Source organism: Macrotis lagotis, chromosome 1 (assembly GCF_037893015.1).
Source record: "Macrotis lagotis isolate mMagLag1 chromosome 1, bilby.v1.9.chrom.fasta, whole genome shotgun sequence".
Taxonomy (NCBI): Eukaryota; Metazoa; Chordata; class Mammalia; order Peramelemorphia; family Peramelidae; genus Macrotis; species Macrotis lagotis.
The window spans coordinates 300,604,851-300,622,092 of record NC_133658.1 but is presented as its reverse complement, the minus strand read 5'-3'; the positions used below and the strand labels follow the sequence as shown (position 1 = coordinate 300,622,092).

Genomic DNA, 17,242 nt, shown 5'->3' with positions numbered 1-17,242 from the left:
GTTAAGCACTGCTCTAGTCATTCAAGAAAGTAATTTGGAACAATATTGAAAATGTCATTAAGTTGTGCTTGAACCAACAAAAGTACAAGAACTAAGTGTGTTGAAACAACAGTGAAATCTATATCCCAGGGGCAGCTAGGTGGTGCAGTGGATAGAGCACCAGCCCTGGAGTCAGGAGGGCCTGAATTCAAATCCTGTCTCAGATACTTAATAATTACCTAGCTGTGTGACTTTTGGCAAGTCACCCATTGCCTTGCCAAAGGGAAAAAAAAGAAATCTATATCCCAAAGAATTTTTATAAAAAATAAAATTACACATTTGTACAAAAATACTTGCATAAGTTCTTTTTATGGTGGCAAAAGATGGAAACTAAGGGAATGCCCTTAGTTGAGGAATAATGAAATATTATGGTATATGATATGATGAAATAATATTACACTATAAGAAGTGATAAAGCAAACTGAGTAAAACCTGGAGAAATTTTTATATAATAATAGTCAAACACAAGCAATATCAAGACTTAGGAACACTTATTATTATAAGAAATAGTTAAAACCCAGAGGATGCCTAATGAATCATGCTACACATCTCCATATGAAGAGGTGATAAACTTAGACTGCAAACTGTTTTACTTAATTCTACATGTAGTAATAAATTTGAATGCATTTGGTTTCTCCAAGTATGGAATGGGAAACATGGAAAAGAGACAATTAGAGCTGAAAATAAAATAAAATAAAATTGAATACTAAAGAGAAATACCATCAAAGCCAATTTGATATTTCACCTGATAGCCAGTAAATTATAAAAAAGAAAAAAAGACAAAACTAATCAATATTTGACTAGACAAACATGTGGAAGGATAGTCAAACTAATTCACTATTGATCTAATAATGAATCAATTTCTCTTTCTAGAGAGAAATTAGGAATTATTCAGGTAACAAGAATTAAATGTCCATATCCTTTGCTACAGAGACCTTATCCTTAGGCATATGTCCCAAGAAGGTCAATGTCAATGATAAAAATAAATGTCCTATAGGTACCAAAATATTTATAGAAGCACTTTTGAAGTAGTAAAGACCTGGTTGGGGGGAGAAGTCCACATTTTGAAATCAATAGGAAAATTGCTGAATATACTTTCTTATTTGAATAGAATGTAAAAATTAATGTTATAAAAAATAAAAATATGCTAAATGTACATAAACATGGAAAGACATATAAATCATGCAAAAGTATATAATCAATAACTTTGACAATATAAATTGAAAGAATGATAATTATATGAATGATATGAAGCAATCCTTAGACAAAAAAAGAGATATGATAATGTACTTCTCTCCTTTTGTAGAAGTGAGGGAACATGAGTATAAAATTCTGCACCTACAGTTGGATATAGTTGATGTGTTGGCTAGGTTTGCTAAAAATATTTTCCATTCTTCTGATTCTTTGTTATAAAAGAGAATATTTGGAAGTGGAGGGAGAGGAGGGACATATAAGGAAAGCATGCAATGTAAAAACAAAATATCAATGTTTTAAAAAATCTTTCCCTCTTCTCTGTTCCTAGACTTACCCATTCCGAGCAAAATTGGCCCAATATTTCATCACCATCCTGCTAAGTTCCTTCTCCTCTTTTGGGGAACTATCTGAAAATGAATATTAGAATTCCATTAATAGATGTTAAAGAGCAAAACTGTGAAAGCTAACTTCAGTAACACATCATTTTGCTTGTCTATATATCTGCATATATATATATACATATTTATATGAATATATAATACATATATGTTTGTATATATCTCTATGTGTATATGCATATATATTATACATATTATTTTGTTTTTAACTTCTAACATTTACAGACTGCTCTGGTAATGAGAAGAACTTGTAATATAGTAAAACAGTTTATCTAAACCATTAGTAGAGGGAAAATTCATTCAATATATATCATATCTATAGCAACCCCAATAAAACCACCACACATTTCCATTTTTAAAAAATTAACAAATTTGTTTTTTATTCCAACCACAAACCATTCTATTGAGAAAAGAGGAAGGAGTAAATTTCTTTTTAACAAATATGCATAGACAAGTAGAATTTTTTACTTCCATATGACTTTCCAGACTGCTTATACCTATTAACAAGTCCAGTCACAATGCATGATTGTTCATTTTCTCTATTTCCTTCTTCTGCATTATTCTTTCCATTTTTTATCATTTTTCCCACTTAAACGGTTGTGATATAGAGTCTCAGAATGACTTTAATTTACTTTTATTTAACTAGTAATGATTTGGGATAATATTTCATGGTTTAAGAAAAAGGCCTACGTACCAAATAATTATTTTATCATGCTAGAAAAAAATAGTAACAAAATTCATCTGGATCAACAAAAAGGTCAAGATTAGCAAGGGAACTGATGGAAAAAAATGTTAAGGAAAGGGGCCTAGCTCCACCAGATCTAAAATGATACTATAAAGAGATAGTCATCAAAACTGTCTGGTACTGGTGAAGAAAGAGAGTAATGGATCATTGGATTAGGATACGTTCAAAAGAAACAATAGTAAATGACTACAATAATCTATTGTTTGACAAATCCAAAGACATTAGCTTCTGGGATAAGAACTTAGTATTTGACAAAAATTGTTGGGAAAATTGGAAAATAACATGGCAAAAACTAGGCCTAGACCCACATCCACACCTTATACCAAAATAAGGTCAAAATAGATTAGACATAAAGAGTGACACCACAGATATATTAATAGACCAAGAAATATTCTATCTATCTGATCTACAGAAAGGGGACAAATTATGATAAAAAAATAAATAGAATACATTCTAAACCACAAAATGAATGATTTTGACAATATTATTTTTAAAAGCTTTGACTAATAAAATCAATGCTTCCAAAATTGGAAGGGAAGCAGAAAGCTGGGAAATGATCTTCAAAACTAGGAGTTCTGGTAAAGGTCTATTATAAAATATACAGAGAACTGCATCAAATTTTTAAGGTTGCAATTCATTCCCCAATTTATAAATGGTCAAGGATATGAACAGATAGCTTTCAATGAGGAAATTAAAACTATATATTATCATATAAAAAAGTGCTGCAAATAATTATTGATTAGAGAAAAGCAAATTAAAACAACTCTGAAGTATCACTCATACCTACCAGATTGGCTAAGATGACAAAAAGGGAAAATGATCAATGTTGGAGAAGCTGTGGGATGATTGGGACATTGATGCATTTCTGATGGAGTTATGAAATGATCTAACCATTCTGGAGAGATATGAAACTTCATATCCTTTGACCCAACAATTCTAATTCTAGGCCTAAACCCAGAAGAAATCATTAAAAATGGGGAAAATCCCTTATGTCCCAAAATATTCCTAACAGCTCTTTTTGTAGTGGCAAAGAATTGGAAATTGAGGGGATGCCCATCATTTGGGGAATGGTTAAAGAAGTTATGGGTATGTGAGTACTATGGAATATTATTTTCTATAAGAAACCATATATTGATGAAAAAAATAAAAAGAAGTAAAGAAAGTAACTTTATATGGTTGAATTCTAGAGAAGCCAGGAATGAATTACAGGATCTGATACTAAGTGAAGGGAGCAGAACCAAGAGAACAATATATACATTAACAACATTGTGAGATGATCAACCCTGATGGATGCACCTCCTCTCAGGAGTTCAGAGAGCTAGGACAATGCTGTTTGCTATTCTCAAACAGAGGAAGAAAAAACGTAACAAAAATAAACAAAAAAATCCTTCAGGATCTGATATTACATTCACTTTTTTTTCAAAAACTATATCTCTTAGGTATTTCTTTCTCTTAATCCTATTTCTTCATACTGAAAATAATTAATCTGTAAAATTGCTTAACACAAATATATATATATATATATATATATATATATATATATATGAAATATTAACCTGTTTCCCACTGAAAGGAGGAGAGTGATAAAGGAGAGTGAAAGGAACTTTTTTAACTTAAAAAAATATACAAAGATATATGGATGAATGTTGAAAAACTTTCATGGCATATATTTGGAAAAATAAAACAATAAAAAAGCCTAGGTTTCTTCCCTTGAGAATTGTCTACTCATATTCTTAGATCATTTATCTATAGGAGAATGGAATTTTCTCTCATAACATTGAATCAATACCTTATCTACCTTGGAAATAAAAAGATTTTTAGAGAAGTTTGTCTCAAAAGTTTCTTTTTCAGTTAATTATTTGTCCTTTAGGCTTAAGGTTCTTAAGCATCTTTGCAAAACCTTTTTAAAAATTATATGTAATATCTATTCAGTGTCTTTTATTTTAGTATTTACTTGAGATTTTTATATTAGATGATTTTCTAGTATTCTAATTGCCATACCAATTCACTGATTCATTTTATTTATTAAAAAGTGGTTAGATATAAAAATTCCCTTCAAAACTTATTTTGACTAAATTCCAAAAGTTTTGGTATATTGTCTCATTGTTATGGTTATCTATATGAGATTTTCTTTCATTTCTATGATTTGTTCTTTGACCTCAGGAATTATTTAGCTTTAACTTACGTAATATGCAGTTGATTTTTACTAATTTTATCCATGACTCCATATTTAATATGTCTTTGCACTGCGATTGATAAAGTGTATTTATATTTCTGCTATTTTGATATTTAATGTGATGAATTTTTGTAAAGACACAAATGACTTTATATTCTTATTTAATGTTCATTAGAAGTCTATGATATCTTAGCAGTTCAGAGAGCTAGGATAACTATATTAGACCAGCTATGGACAATGCTATCTCCATCCAGAGGAAGAAAAACAAAACAAAACAAAACAAAACAAAACAAAACACAAAAAACCAACCCTTCAGAATCTTATAAAAATTCTCTCTTATGTATTTCTTTCCCTTAACCCTAATTCCTCATACTGAAAATAACTAATCTGTAAATATGTTTATCAAAAATATGTATGCGCAATGCTAGCCTGCCTGTTTGCTGCTGGGGGGAGGGGTGGAAAGGGAGGAAGGAAGGAAATTTTGTTACTTAAAAATATATATGTGGATCTGGATGAAAATAAATAAAAACTTTTTAAAAAGAAGACCAATAAAAAAGAAATCTATGATATCTAATTTTTCTAAAATTCTATTCATTTTATTAACATTTTATCTTATTTATTTAAATATGTGTAGTACTGATTGGTGTAGATTGAAATCTCTCATTATTTTAATTTTATTGTCTATCTTTATAATTCATTGGTTTTTCACTTAAAGAATTTATAAGCTTTGATACAGGGTACATATTTTAAATAGAAAAAATAATTGAATATGTTACATTTCAGAAAAATGAAACTTTCTTCCTCTCTTAACATTGCCTTGTATGAAATCATAACTGCTACCTCTGTTTTGCATGTGTGTGTATACATGTGTGTATGTTTGTGTTTCTGACACTTAGCTGGTCTAATAGATTTTGACCAAAACCCTATTTTTAACTTTGTGAATTTTTGTTTCAAATTTTTTTAAAAAATTGTTGTATTTTCCTTTCAGATTCATGTTTAATTCTTCAAGGGTAAGTTTATCCCATTTGCATTCAAAATTATTGTAGTTAATTGTTTATTCCACTATTCTCTTATATTTTTCCTAGATATTCTCTTCCTATTCATTTCAATTTATTTTGCTTTTTACCTCATTTAAATTCATCTTACCTATCCTCTCTCTCTCTAGACTTTGGATTTTTTTGCTTTTAATTCATCCTTCTATTTATACTATCCCTATTTGCTATGCTTTCTCTCATTCTGTTCCTATCTGTATCTTATTGAGTTGAATTCTTTGCTATATCAAATTTTTGTATGTTCTCATCATTGACTAGCATGCATTAAAATGAAATTTGAGTGGCATTTTCTACTATTACTTCATTGTTTTCATATAGTTCTACTTGTAAAATCCAATTGTGTATCTTAAAAAGTTCCTCCATATTCCTCTTATTTTCCCTAAATATATCTTTTCTCCCTCATTCCCTTTTGTTGTTTCCTGTTCAGAGTCCTCTCTTTTTTCCAGACTTCCTATTTTTATAATACAGAATGCACTTTTTTGTACAAACTCCTTGGGCAGCACTATACTTGAATGAAAAACTAAGAAAAAATAGCAAGGCAAAAGCTCTAAGATGAAAGAAAGGAAAGTAACACTCATAGAATGTATTTTTGAGAGCACTGATAGCTTTTCTGACTTTGAAGGACAGAATTTCATCAAAAGTATGTCATCATTTGCTCTCCATGATTTTGGATGGTCATCAAATCCCTGGAGCAGAACTATTTGGAATATTTGAGGCATTCTACTCAAAATAAGAGAATCTCAGAGCTGGAAGAACCTCAGAGGCCACTTCATTAAAAACAGGAGCACCCTTCACATCTCAACAAGTAATCACCTAGACTCTATTTGAAAAACTTTTGTTGATGAAAAACTCTTTAGCCTAAAAGAGAGAACAAGAATGGTTTCAGACAGTCAATTTTTTCCCCTTATATTATCCACTGCATACACAAGCAGGGCAAATGAAATCCCACATGACAAATTTTTACAGTATGCTCTTGAAAATAGTTTGCTATCATTTGTTTATAGTCTTCCTCCCTTCAAATTAAATATTGACTGGTCCCTTAATTATTCTCAAATGCCAGGGTTTTAAGGACCTCCCCAGTCTGGCACTCTACCTCTGATGTTCTCTGTGTTGCTAATGTACTATTTAAATGGTGATGTTGAGAATCGAACAGGATGTTACAGATGTGATCTATCCAGGAACAATTAAAGCAGGACTATCAGATCCTTTTGCCTAATCACAAACTACTATCAATGTGGTTTAGCATCACTTCCTCAGGGAGAGAAAATATCATGGTTCATTTGTGACACTTGACTATTAGAACAATAACCATGGTGGTATGAATCTGGGACTGGTATGAGAAGTTTGTTCTATTTCCAGATTCTTCATGAATCTTAAGTAAATAACGTCATTCTCTGGGACACAGCAATCTTCACTGCATTTTGTTGATAATAATGCATCATTCCTTCTATCCCCACAGAGGTGTTGTGAGAACCAAATGAGATAAAATTGGAAAGGCACTGAAAACCTAAAGAAGTGGAACAAATGTAAAGACTAAAAGTTATCTTTCAGAAATAGTAAAAAAGTAACATATTAATGAAGCTTTTATAGCAAGCAGAGATCCCTTACTTTTTAAAAATGGAGATCCAAAGACAGAAAAGAGGTCATCCCCATGATCTGCCTCAACTGTTGCTGGTTTCAAGTTTTTCCAGACACTTGACCTATGCTGAAATTCATACAAGTAGGTGGGTGCACCTGAATCTGAAAGGAAAGAAAAAGGAAAGAAAAGAGAGGAAAATATTAGAGTCCTTTATCACAAATGAAACAATTTAGATAACCTTTGGAAGGCTAAAAAACTGTTTGTGGTCTGAGATATCATTAAAAATAATTGAAAAACCTAGGTTCAAGATATATAATGTAATTAAAGGTATCAAAAGAACTGTGTAAAACGTGGGTCAAAATTAAAAGAGGTGTATTTTTTTTCCCTAAGGTTACCAACCATCCCTCCTCAATTCATTAAAAACCTAAGCCTTGACTTCCTGAATATTAGCTACAAACATAGACATCATCTTGTCTAATCTTCTATCTCATATAGAATTCCCTTTGGTATCTTACCAAATATATAGTTATTCAGTTTCAGCACAATCTAGATTTTCATGCAACAAATACAATCATCACACTCCCCTTCCTAGATGACCAACAAATCAATAGAGTGAATAATGACCTCTTTTAACAATCTGTTCCTACCTCCACTATACTTCATGTCTTTGTATTATGCTTTTACATCTTGGAAATATTAAAGCAAGCATTGGAACATAGTGTTCAAAACCCAGCAGTCTTTTCATTACATAGGCACTTGTCTTATTTGCTCTGGGTAGGGTCTGTCCAAACTTCAGAATCATCTAATATTTTTCATTAAAAACTGATAGGTAGATCCCAGGTTTTATCACCACCTCCTTCCCTCATATTCCCCCAAAACTCACCTCTGTGAAGCCGACCCAAAATCACAGTTGGGATCCAAAATGTTAAGTCTCCTAGCATTTCTAGGAATAGAGCTTTCTTTTTGACAGGATCAGTTGTCCCTCCAAGATACTTTTCAGTTATCACTGGAGTAAGAGCTTTGGGAATTTTCTGCAATGGCCAATGGAGCAAGAAGTGAAAAGTAGTTGAACATTAATTTCTTTATCTATCAATTAATCTATCCATCCAGCTATCATTTTATCTGTTCGTTGACTCAATGTCTTATTTATGGCTGCCATAACTAACAACTTTCCCAATAATACTGACTTTACATTATAAACAAACTTCAATAATTTTATGAAACCCAGCTAACAATTAAGCAAATCAGCACATAATATTGTTCAGTAATATTTTATTTAAAATAATGCTTTTATGGAATAAATTACTAAAATTTGGGAGAATATGGCTATTTTAAGGACTATTACTTTGTGTTGGGTTGCTTTGCAAGACATTTTGCAGAATACAGGGATGAATTAGACAAGTTCCTTCAGTATGAAACAGTGGATGTAGAGTTGGTCTAAGAACCATAAAAATCTGGGTTCAAGTCCTGAAACTCTCACATGATGTCTATGTGACTTTGGGCAATTTTTAAAAATTTCTCATTGCTCTAGGCTCTTCTCTAATACTATCAGTAGCAGGGAAGTTGCCAAAATAAATTGATAGAAGAAATTTCCTTATCAGGATTTTCTTCTATCAATAAAATCATGGGTCAAGTATTACCATCATATTACTTTCCCAGAGTTTCTAATCTAAGAAGTAGTTAAAAAGTGACACATAATTATAACAAAGTACATTTGGCCAAAAGAGGACTTGCAACATGGGCAAGAGTATTCCCAAATTGAGGGAAGGTGTTGGTTAGAGAATATATGGTAAATTTACTTCATGTATTCTCTCCCTGTTTTTACCTTAGAAGCTGTGTGTTAAACTACTTTCTTCTTTGATTGTTTTGTCTCACCTGGGATTAGAAACATGATGATTTAGTGGAAATTATACTGAATAAGTATCAGGAGATCTGGGTTTAAGCCCTACCTATGCCACAGACTAGATGTGTTTTCTGTTAGAGAGTATTGAATTAAATAGACTTTAAAATTCCCATAATAGATCTAATATTCAATAACTCTAAATTTCTTACAAGAAGTGGGTATGATTGCCATAATAGTTCTGTAGCCATTTCTTGATCTAGTCCAGCCTCTGGTATAGGATATCCCAGTATCTGTACCAAAAAATGAAATTTTACATATTAGTGATTAATTGGGAAAGCAAAGCTGCCTGAGTATTACAGATAAGGAAAATATTTTTATTCTGTTTTTAGCTTTTAAGTAAAGTTCTCTGATGAGTTTGATTAGCTCAACAGATAAACATGGCTTACTAAATTAACAAAACTAAAAACTGAGAAATATTTTTCCAATCCTGAAAAAGTCCCACTTCCACTCAGCAGTCCATTGAAATTGGAATACCCATAGTACTTTGAGGATTGGTCAATCATAAGACTCTAGTGTCTTAACCATTATAGCTCAGGCCTGAAAGGGGTTGAGCCTGCAACTATATTACTTTAGGTTACTACAATGCCCCTTGTTAGAATGAAGATAGTACTGGTACTTGTAATCTTAAATAGCTTATACATGAATAGCTATCATTTATGTCTGAATGAGTTAATTTATCACAGGATTTAGAGCTGAAAGACTCCTTAATATAGGCTAACCAATTCATTTTACAGATAAGGAAACTGAAGTTCACAAGAGAGCAATAAGTGACATTCAACACTATGAATAATGTGCAAAGCCATATCACTATTATCAGAGCAAGGATTCAATACTATGCAGATTTCAGAAATGATGATCCTTCCAAAATATCATATTACTTACATATTATTAGAGATGGGAAGAGTGAAACCAAAGATTTCTTATGAAACTTCTTTAATTTTAATGAGAAGAAAACTTTAAGAAGGACACTACATACCTTATGGGGGAATTGTGTGGGACACTAAGTAAGAAAAGACAATCTCTAATCTTTGTCTTGTTATTAATATACTGTATTAACCTGGGACAATCTTTTTATTTTTAGGGACCTTAGTTTCTTGCATTTGAAAAATAAAAGGTTTGAACTTGTTGCCTTCCAGCTCCAATTTTCTAAGATTTTTTGAATGGGAGAGTGCTAAACATCAACTTTGTCTCTACAACAATTTAACAAATGCCTAGAATAATTTCTTGGAAATAGAGTCCTATGATTGAGGAAGAGAAGTGCAAAACTGTTAACTCAGAATCAAAAACAAATTATCTGAGGCCCAGCATACTAAATAGTTTTTTTAGTTTAACCAGAGTGGGGAAATTCTGGTTCTACAGAGAGAAGAAGAAGAACACAAGATTCTAGGAGAAATATAATGTTCTCACATTTGGAAGAAACCAACCAAATTCCTGGTTGGTGATTCCCATCATGTAGGGCATAATCCGGAACTGGTTTTCAGTCAAGAGCTTTTGGGGACTTCTAGGGAAAAATATTCCATCCACAACTGCAGGTAGGAACAAAAGTTTCTGGAAGGAAAAAAAAGTGCCTATCAGTTACTTTTCCCAACTGAGAGTGAAACCATTTTTATGTTCTTCTGTGGCTTATGGCTTATCCTTTGTTGAGGTCAACAGGTGACAGCACCCACAACTTTACTCTGGATGTACAAGTTACAATGACATTTGTAGCCAACATCTTTATATTGACATTGAATTGATTCTTAATCAATTACTTTTGAATTTCTTTCAATTGATTTCAACACAATAAATCAACATATTTAGATACAGTCAGTTTAATTGAAAATATGATCAGTAGATTATATATAGAAAAGGACTGATATATTAAAACTAGTCCCTTATAAAGTATTATCTTGTCTCTGTATGGCATAAATAATTATTGGAAGGCAAAATATTGTTTCCTCTTCTTTTCAAGGTTAATCTTATGTGCCACTTATACCAAAAAGCTTACTGACACCAAATATGACATTCTATTCACTGATATATCTGATAAAAACATCTGATAAAGCATTTTCTACTCCTCTACTGAGAAAAGGATTGAGAGATATAGACCAGATGATAACATAATTATATGAATTTGGAACTTATTTAATGACCAGATTCAAAGTGTATTTGTAAATAGCCCAATGTAAATTTGTAGGGGATCTCCAGTGGAATACGACAAGGATCTGTGTTGGGCTTTGTATCGTTTATTTTCTTTTTTATCTATGATTTGAATCAAAGGACATTTGATGAGGATATCAAGTTTGCTAATAACATTAAGCTAAGAAGGAAAGCTAATGCACAAGATGACATTCAGGATTCAAAAATTATCTTGAGAGACTAAGAACACTAGACTGAATTTAACAAAATCAAATTTATTAGGGAAAAATGTAGTCTTAAACTTGTATACAAAGTATACTTGTATACTTGTATACAAAACCAAATTTCAAAATATAGTGTGGGAAAGGTATGGTCAAGTTTGTTTGAAATAGACCTTAGGGTTTTTTTGAGGTCAATAGTTTGCCAAAACCAAAAAAGTTAGTGTTATCTTGAACTACATGAATAGAAGCATAATTTCCAAGAAGAGGAGCTGTACTCTCATCAATTGGACATGTCATAGTTTACAGAGAATTTTAATGAGTTGAAAGAAAACTAAGGTTTCTCATAATGAGGAGAGTCATAGATAAATCTCAATTCTCTTGACTACTAATCCAGGATAATTTCCATGATAGTATGGTGCCACAAACACAACCCAGACTTCCAGGTTGATTTTCAATTTAATACAGTGACTGAACAAAGAAAAGCAAAAATAAATTATATCATGTACAAATCAGGGGTTGATATAGTCAAGGGGAGAGAAGATGAAATGCTTCAGAAGTCTATACATAGAGATTGTGGGATTGGAGACAATTTATTATGATGGAATAATTTGAGAAAGAGGATTTTTATGGATCAGATGGAATTTTATAGAGACTGAATAAAAGACAAGCTTATAGATTCTTTATGCTCAGCTATCTAAGGGGCCAATTATTTTGAACTGATAGTGTTTAAAGAGGTAGGGCTTGAGAGAATTTTGCTGAAATAAGTGGACAAGGTTTGGATTCTCAAATAGTTAGAGACCCTAACACTTCCCATTTAATAATTAATCCAAAGCAAAGGACTCTTTTAGCAGTTATAAGCATCTTTTCATAAGACATAAAAGGACTATGAGTTGATAATGATCTTCAGCTCTTATAGTCTTGACCTTTAATCTGAAAGGTATGTATGGTATCACTGATATAGTTCAAATATTTCCCTAAGCTAGTATGTTTTTTAACATTAAATTGATTTTTTTTGGATAGATGAATTTTCTCTTTGGCCATTCTCATCTTCTGACTATTTAAATTTAAGAGATTTTGGATGGCGAGAAAGGAGAAGTAATATAAAGTAATGTAAAGCTTTATATTAAACCTAACCTGTCATTCATGAACTTATTTTAAATATTTTGTTAACTTTTTTCACTATAATTAGCTTCTCTTGTAATCATGTGTCTTGTTTTATATATTTTTAAATGTTAAAATTAGTACTTATTTTGATAGATTTCACCAGACAACTAGAAAGATGTATGACACAAAAAAATTAAGACTCATTGACCTAAAGGCTACTCTTAAAGAGAAAAGGTCTTTCATAAACTATTTAGGAAAAATGTTCAAGGTAGGGCAGCATGAAGACAAAATTGTAGAATAAAGGTTAGGACTTGCCTGAACTCTCCCCAAACTCCTTTTTTTAAAATGACTCTAAACAAATACTAAAGAGGCAGAAACTACAAAAAGACAGCATGAAATTTTTTACCAGTCCAAGATAACTAAGAAGGTCAGCAAAAAAGGTCTATGGCACAAAAGGGAGAGAGAACAGTCCAATGTAGGCCATGCTGTCATTGACTGGTCCAAGAAAATAGGAGCAGGGTGACTGAATTAGTGGCAGCAGTAGCAATTTCCTGACCTATAGAAAATAAGGGAATCCAGACAATGAATCAGAAAGAGATTTACAGGGATCATTTTGCTGATACCAGGGACAGGACTGTGTTGCACTGCCTATACTTGGATATGGATTCCATTCCTTGGGCAAGGAAGAACACTATCACAGCAGAACTTGTGACCATAGAAGAGTTAGGACCCTGGTCCCAGTTCCAGGGTTGAAAAAGAGTACTTGTGGTCACTCACAGACCAATCAATGCATAGTAGAGGTGATAGAAAGCACATTTCTTCCTAGCTCATACCAAACTGGAAGAGCTAAAAATTAACAGGTTCCCAGAAATCCCCTGAAAATAGCTGCATAAAAACTCTGAAGATTGAGATGGTGACTCCTCCACTTGGAGAAAAGAGTATCACTTTAGCATAGACTTAAAAATCAAGAATTAGTCCAGAAAATGAGCATACAACAGAAAAAAATCTGACTATAGAAAGTTATTATGATGACGAGGAAGTTCAAATACACACTCAAAAAAAAAAAGACAAGAAAGTCAAAATTCCTCCATATAAAGTCCAAATAAAAATATGAATTGGTCTCAAGTAATGGAAGAGTTAAAAAGGAGTTTAAAAATCAAAGAGATAAAGGAAAAATTAGGAAGAGAAAGGACAGTGATGCAAGAAAATCACAAAGTAAAGATTCAACAATTTGGTAAAGAAAGCATAAAAAATACTGAAAAAAATACACCCTAAAACACCTACACACACATTGTAAGTTTCTAAAAAAACAGAATTAGTCAAATGGTAAAAGAGATACAAAAATCCAAGGATGAGCAGAATGCCTTAAAAAAACAGAATTGAACAAATAGAAAAGGAGATGCAAAAGCAAACTGAAAAAAAATTCTGTTCAAGTTAGAATTGAACAAATGGAAGTTAATGACTCTATGGAACATCAAGAATCAGTCAAACAAAATTTAAAAAAGTGAAAACACATAGCAGAAAATGTGAAATATCGCATTGGAAAAACAACTGACCTAGAAAACAGATCCAGAAGAGAGAACTTAAGAATTATAGGACTATCTGAAAATAATGATAAAAAAAAGAACTTAGACATCATCTTTCAAGAAACTATTGAGGAAAACTGTCCTGATATTTTAGAATCAGAGGGCAAAACATACATTGAAAGAATTCATCAATCATCTTCTGAAAGAGATGCAAAAAGAAAAACTCCCAGGAATATAACCAAAGTCTAGATCAAGGGAGAAAATACTGCAAACAGCCAAACATTATGGAGTCACAGTCAATATGTTTTATTAAATGATGAGAGGGCTTGAAATATGATAAATATTATGATATAAATATGATAAATATAAATAAACAAAAGAACTGGTATTACAACAAAAAAAATCACCTACTTAGCAAAACTCAGAATAATCCTTCAGGAGAAAAAAAATGAATATTCATTGAAATAGAGGATTTTTCAAGCATTTCCGACAAAAGATCTGATTTGAATAGAAAATTTAACTTCCAAATACAAGAACAAAAGAAGTTTAAAAGGGTAAACAGGAAAGAGAAAATGAAAGGAGTTTGATAAGGTTAGATATTCCCTCATTGGAAAGTGATATTTTTAACTCCTAAAAATTTTCTCATCATTAGGGAAATTAGAAGGGGTATACATAGAAACAGAGATGTGAGTTGAATGTGATGATGCTATTATGTATAAAAAATTAAATTCAGGTATGAGAAAGAATTCAATGGAAGAAGAGAAAGGGAGAGGTAGAATAGGAAAACTTATCTGAAATTAAAAGTATAGGGGAAATTGGGCTAAGCATGGATAGGAGCACATGGAAACAATATATTGTGTTTTTAATCTACTCTGTTATCTGCTTCCATTGTATAGGAGAGTTCAATCCATTCACATTCACAGTTATAATTGCTAATTTTGCATTGTCCTCCATTCTATTTTTTCCCATTTAAAAATTTCTCTTGCCTTTCATCCTTTCCCTCCTCACCAGTTTTTTTACTTCTGACTACTATCTCCTTCAATCTGTCCTCCCTTCTATCAATCCCATCCTTTCTTTCCCCTTTCCTGTTTTACTTCTATCCTATCTGCCCTACCTTCTATAAACACCCCCCTCTTTTCCCCTTTCCTCTCCTTCTTCCCTATAGGGTGAGGTAAAATTCCATGCCCAACTGAGTGTGTATGCAAACCCTCTTTGAGACAAATCTAATGAGAGTAAAGTTCAAACAATGTTCACCCCTCCCTTTTTTTCCTCTTCTGTAATAAGTCTATTATGCCACTCATAATCTAATTTACCCTATTTTGTCTCCCACTTTCCTCTTCTCCCAGGATAATCCTTTTCTTTATCTATTAATTTTTTTATATTATCACTTCAAAGTAAACACATACCTATATCCCCTATCTTTGTATCCTCCTTCTAACTGACCTAATGGAGATAAAGTTCTGAAGAGTTATATAGCACCTTCCTGTGTAGGGATATAAACATTTTAGTCTTATTGAATAACATTTTCCCTTTACTGTTTATCTTTTTATCTTCTTGAGTCTTGTATTTGAAGATCAGATTTTATATTCATCTCTTTTAATCAGGAAAGTTTGAAAGTTCTTATTTCACTTAATGTCCATCTTTTCAATTTTGCTGGGTAATTGATTCTTGGTTGTAATTCAAACTCCTTTATCTTCCAGGATATAATATTCTAAGCCCTCAAATTCTTTAAAATAGAAACTGCTAAATTCTACATAATCCTGTATTTTTGCTAGCTTCTTTCAGTGTATTCTCATTGACTTGATAATTCTGGAATTTAGTTAGAATATTCCTTAAAGTTTTCATTTTGGAATCTATTTCAGGAGGTGATCAGTAGCTTCTTTCAAGGACAATTTTACCCTTTAGTTCTAATTTTACTTGATAATTCTTGAAAGATGTTGTCCAGGCTTTTTGTTTTTATCACAGTCAAATAATTCTTAAATTATCTCTCCTGGATCTATTTTCCAGGTCACTATATTTTCTTCCTTTTTTTACTTTTGATTTTGTTTTACTGATTCTTAATATCTCATAGAATCATTAACACCCACTTGCCTAATTGTACTAATTTAAGAAATTCTTTTTTTCAATAAGTTTTTGTATCTCCTTTTTCATTTGGCCAATTCTAAATAAATTTTTTTTCCAGTGTATTTCTTTTCCTATCTGATCGTGTATTTTTTAAGGATTTTTCTTCAGTCAATTTTTGTCCTTAATTTTCCAAGCTGTAAACTCTTTTGCATAATTCTATTGCATAGCTCTCATTTATCAATTTTTCTTCTCACTTAGTTGATTTTTAAAATCCCTTTTAAGATCTTCCAAAAAGAATTTTTTAGGACTTGAAATGAATTTATATTCCCCTTTGAGGCTTCACATATAGATATTTTTAACAATGTTTTCCTCTTTGTGTTTGTATCTTTCCTGTCCCCCCAGTAGCCTTCTTTAGTCAGAGTTCTTCTTTGGTTTTTATTTGTTCATTTTTAAAAATTGAGTTCTGTCCTTGGGCACAGGAGACACTTCCCCAAACTTTTGTGCTAGAGGCCCAGGAATGGTCATTGGTTTTCCATCCTCGGAACTCAAGTAGTAATGAACTTCCCACTACACTGGGGTGGTTAGCTTAATTGCCTTTCTCAGGATCGTCTCAGGGTTCCCAGAGTAGCAATATGCCTTCTGCTCTGGGGCTAGAGGTCTCACAGCTTACCTGATGTGACACTAGCCTGCTAAACCAGAACCAAGGGGCCTTGGCTGCTGATCTTTGGTGTGTTTAAGAGTCTCCCCCCTGGTTTGCCCAAGCTACCTACACTGGACTATGCTTCCCATTTACCCATGTGAGACTGATCTTTCCTGAAGTCCTTCTAAATTATCTTAAGTTGGAAAATTGTTTCAGTCCATCTTTTTTTTTTTGTGAGTTTTGTAACTCCAGAATCCATTAAGAGGCTTTATTTAATGGTGTTTCCAAGGAATAATGGGGAGAGCTCAGAAAACTTCCTGACTTCTCTCTGCCCTCTTGGTTCCTGGGAGAAGAACACTTGAACCTTACACACATTGGAATTGGTTCAAAGAGGGAGTAATATGAATGCACATTTGGTTACAGAATTCTATCTGATGGTACAGGAAAGAAAGAGGATAGGAAAAAGGGAGGGGAAATTGATAG

The 17,242-nt window shown here is 32.1% G+C and overlaps 1 protein-coding gene and 1 long non-coding RNA gene across 3 annotated transcripts in view; one reads left to right on the top strand and one right to left on the bottom strand.

The window, feature by feature from the left end:
• LOC141505448 (liver carboxylesterase 1-like) overlaps window positions 1-17,242 on the bottom strand; it is a 68,453-nt gene that overhangs the window by 2,761 nt on the left and 48,450 nt on the right. The window contains exons 9-13 of one of the 2 annotated variants that reach the window (XM_074211286.1): window positions 10,494-10,634; window positions 9,236-9,316; window positions 8,067-8,214; window positions 7,213-7,344; window positions 1,568-1,640 (exon numbers count right to left, since the gene is read on the bottom strand). In XM_074211286.1, the coding sequence (XP_074067387.1) occupies window positions 1,568-1,640; window positions 7,213-7,344; window positions 8,067-8,214; window positions 9,236-9,316; window positions 10,494-10,634 (575 nt within the window). Of the gene's footprint in view, window positions 1-1,567; window positions 1,641-5,180; window positions 7,112-7,212; window positions 7,345-8,066; window positions 8,215-9,235; window positions 9,317-10,493; window positions 10,635-17,242 lie in introns of those variants that run through there. The other variant, XM_074211287.1, reaches the window with a different exon arrangement.
• LOC141505450 (uncharacterized) overlaps window positions 1-17,242 on the top strand; it is a 74,842-nt gene that overhangs the window by 49,235 nt on the left and 8,365 nt on the right. Inside the window, exon 2 of the long non-coding RNA XR_012473608.1 lies at window positions 5,541-5,562. This is a non-coding gene — a long non-coding RNA (uncharacterized LOC141505450). The remainder of the gene's footprint in view (window positions 1-5,540; window positions 5,563-17,242) is intronic.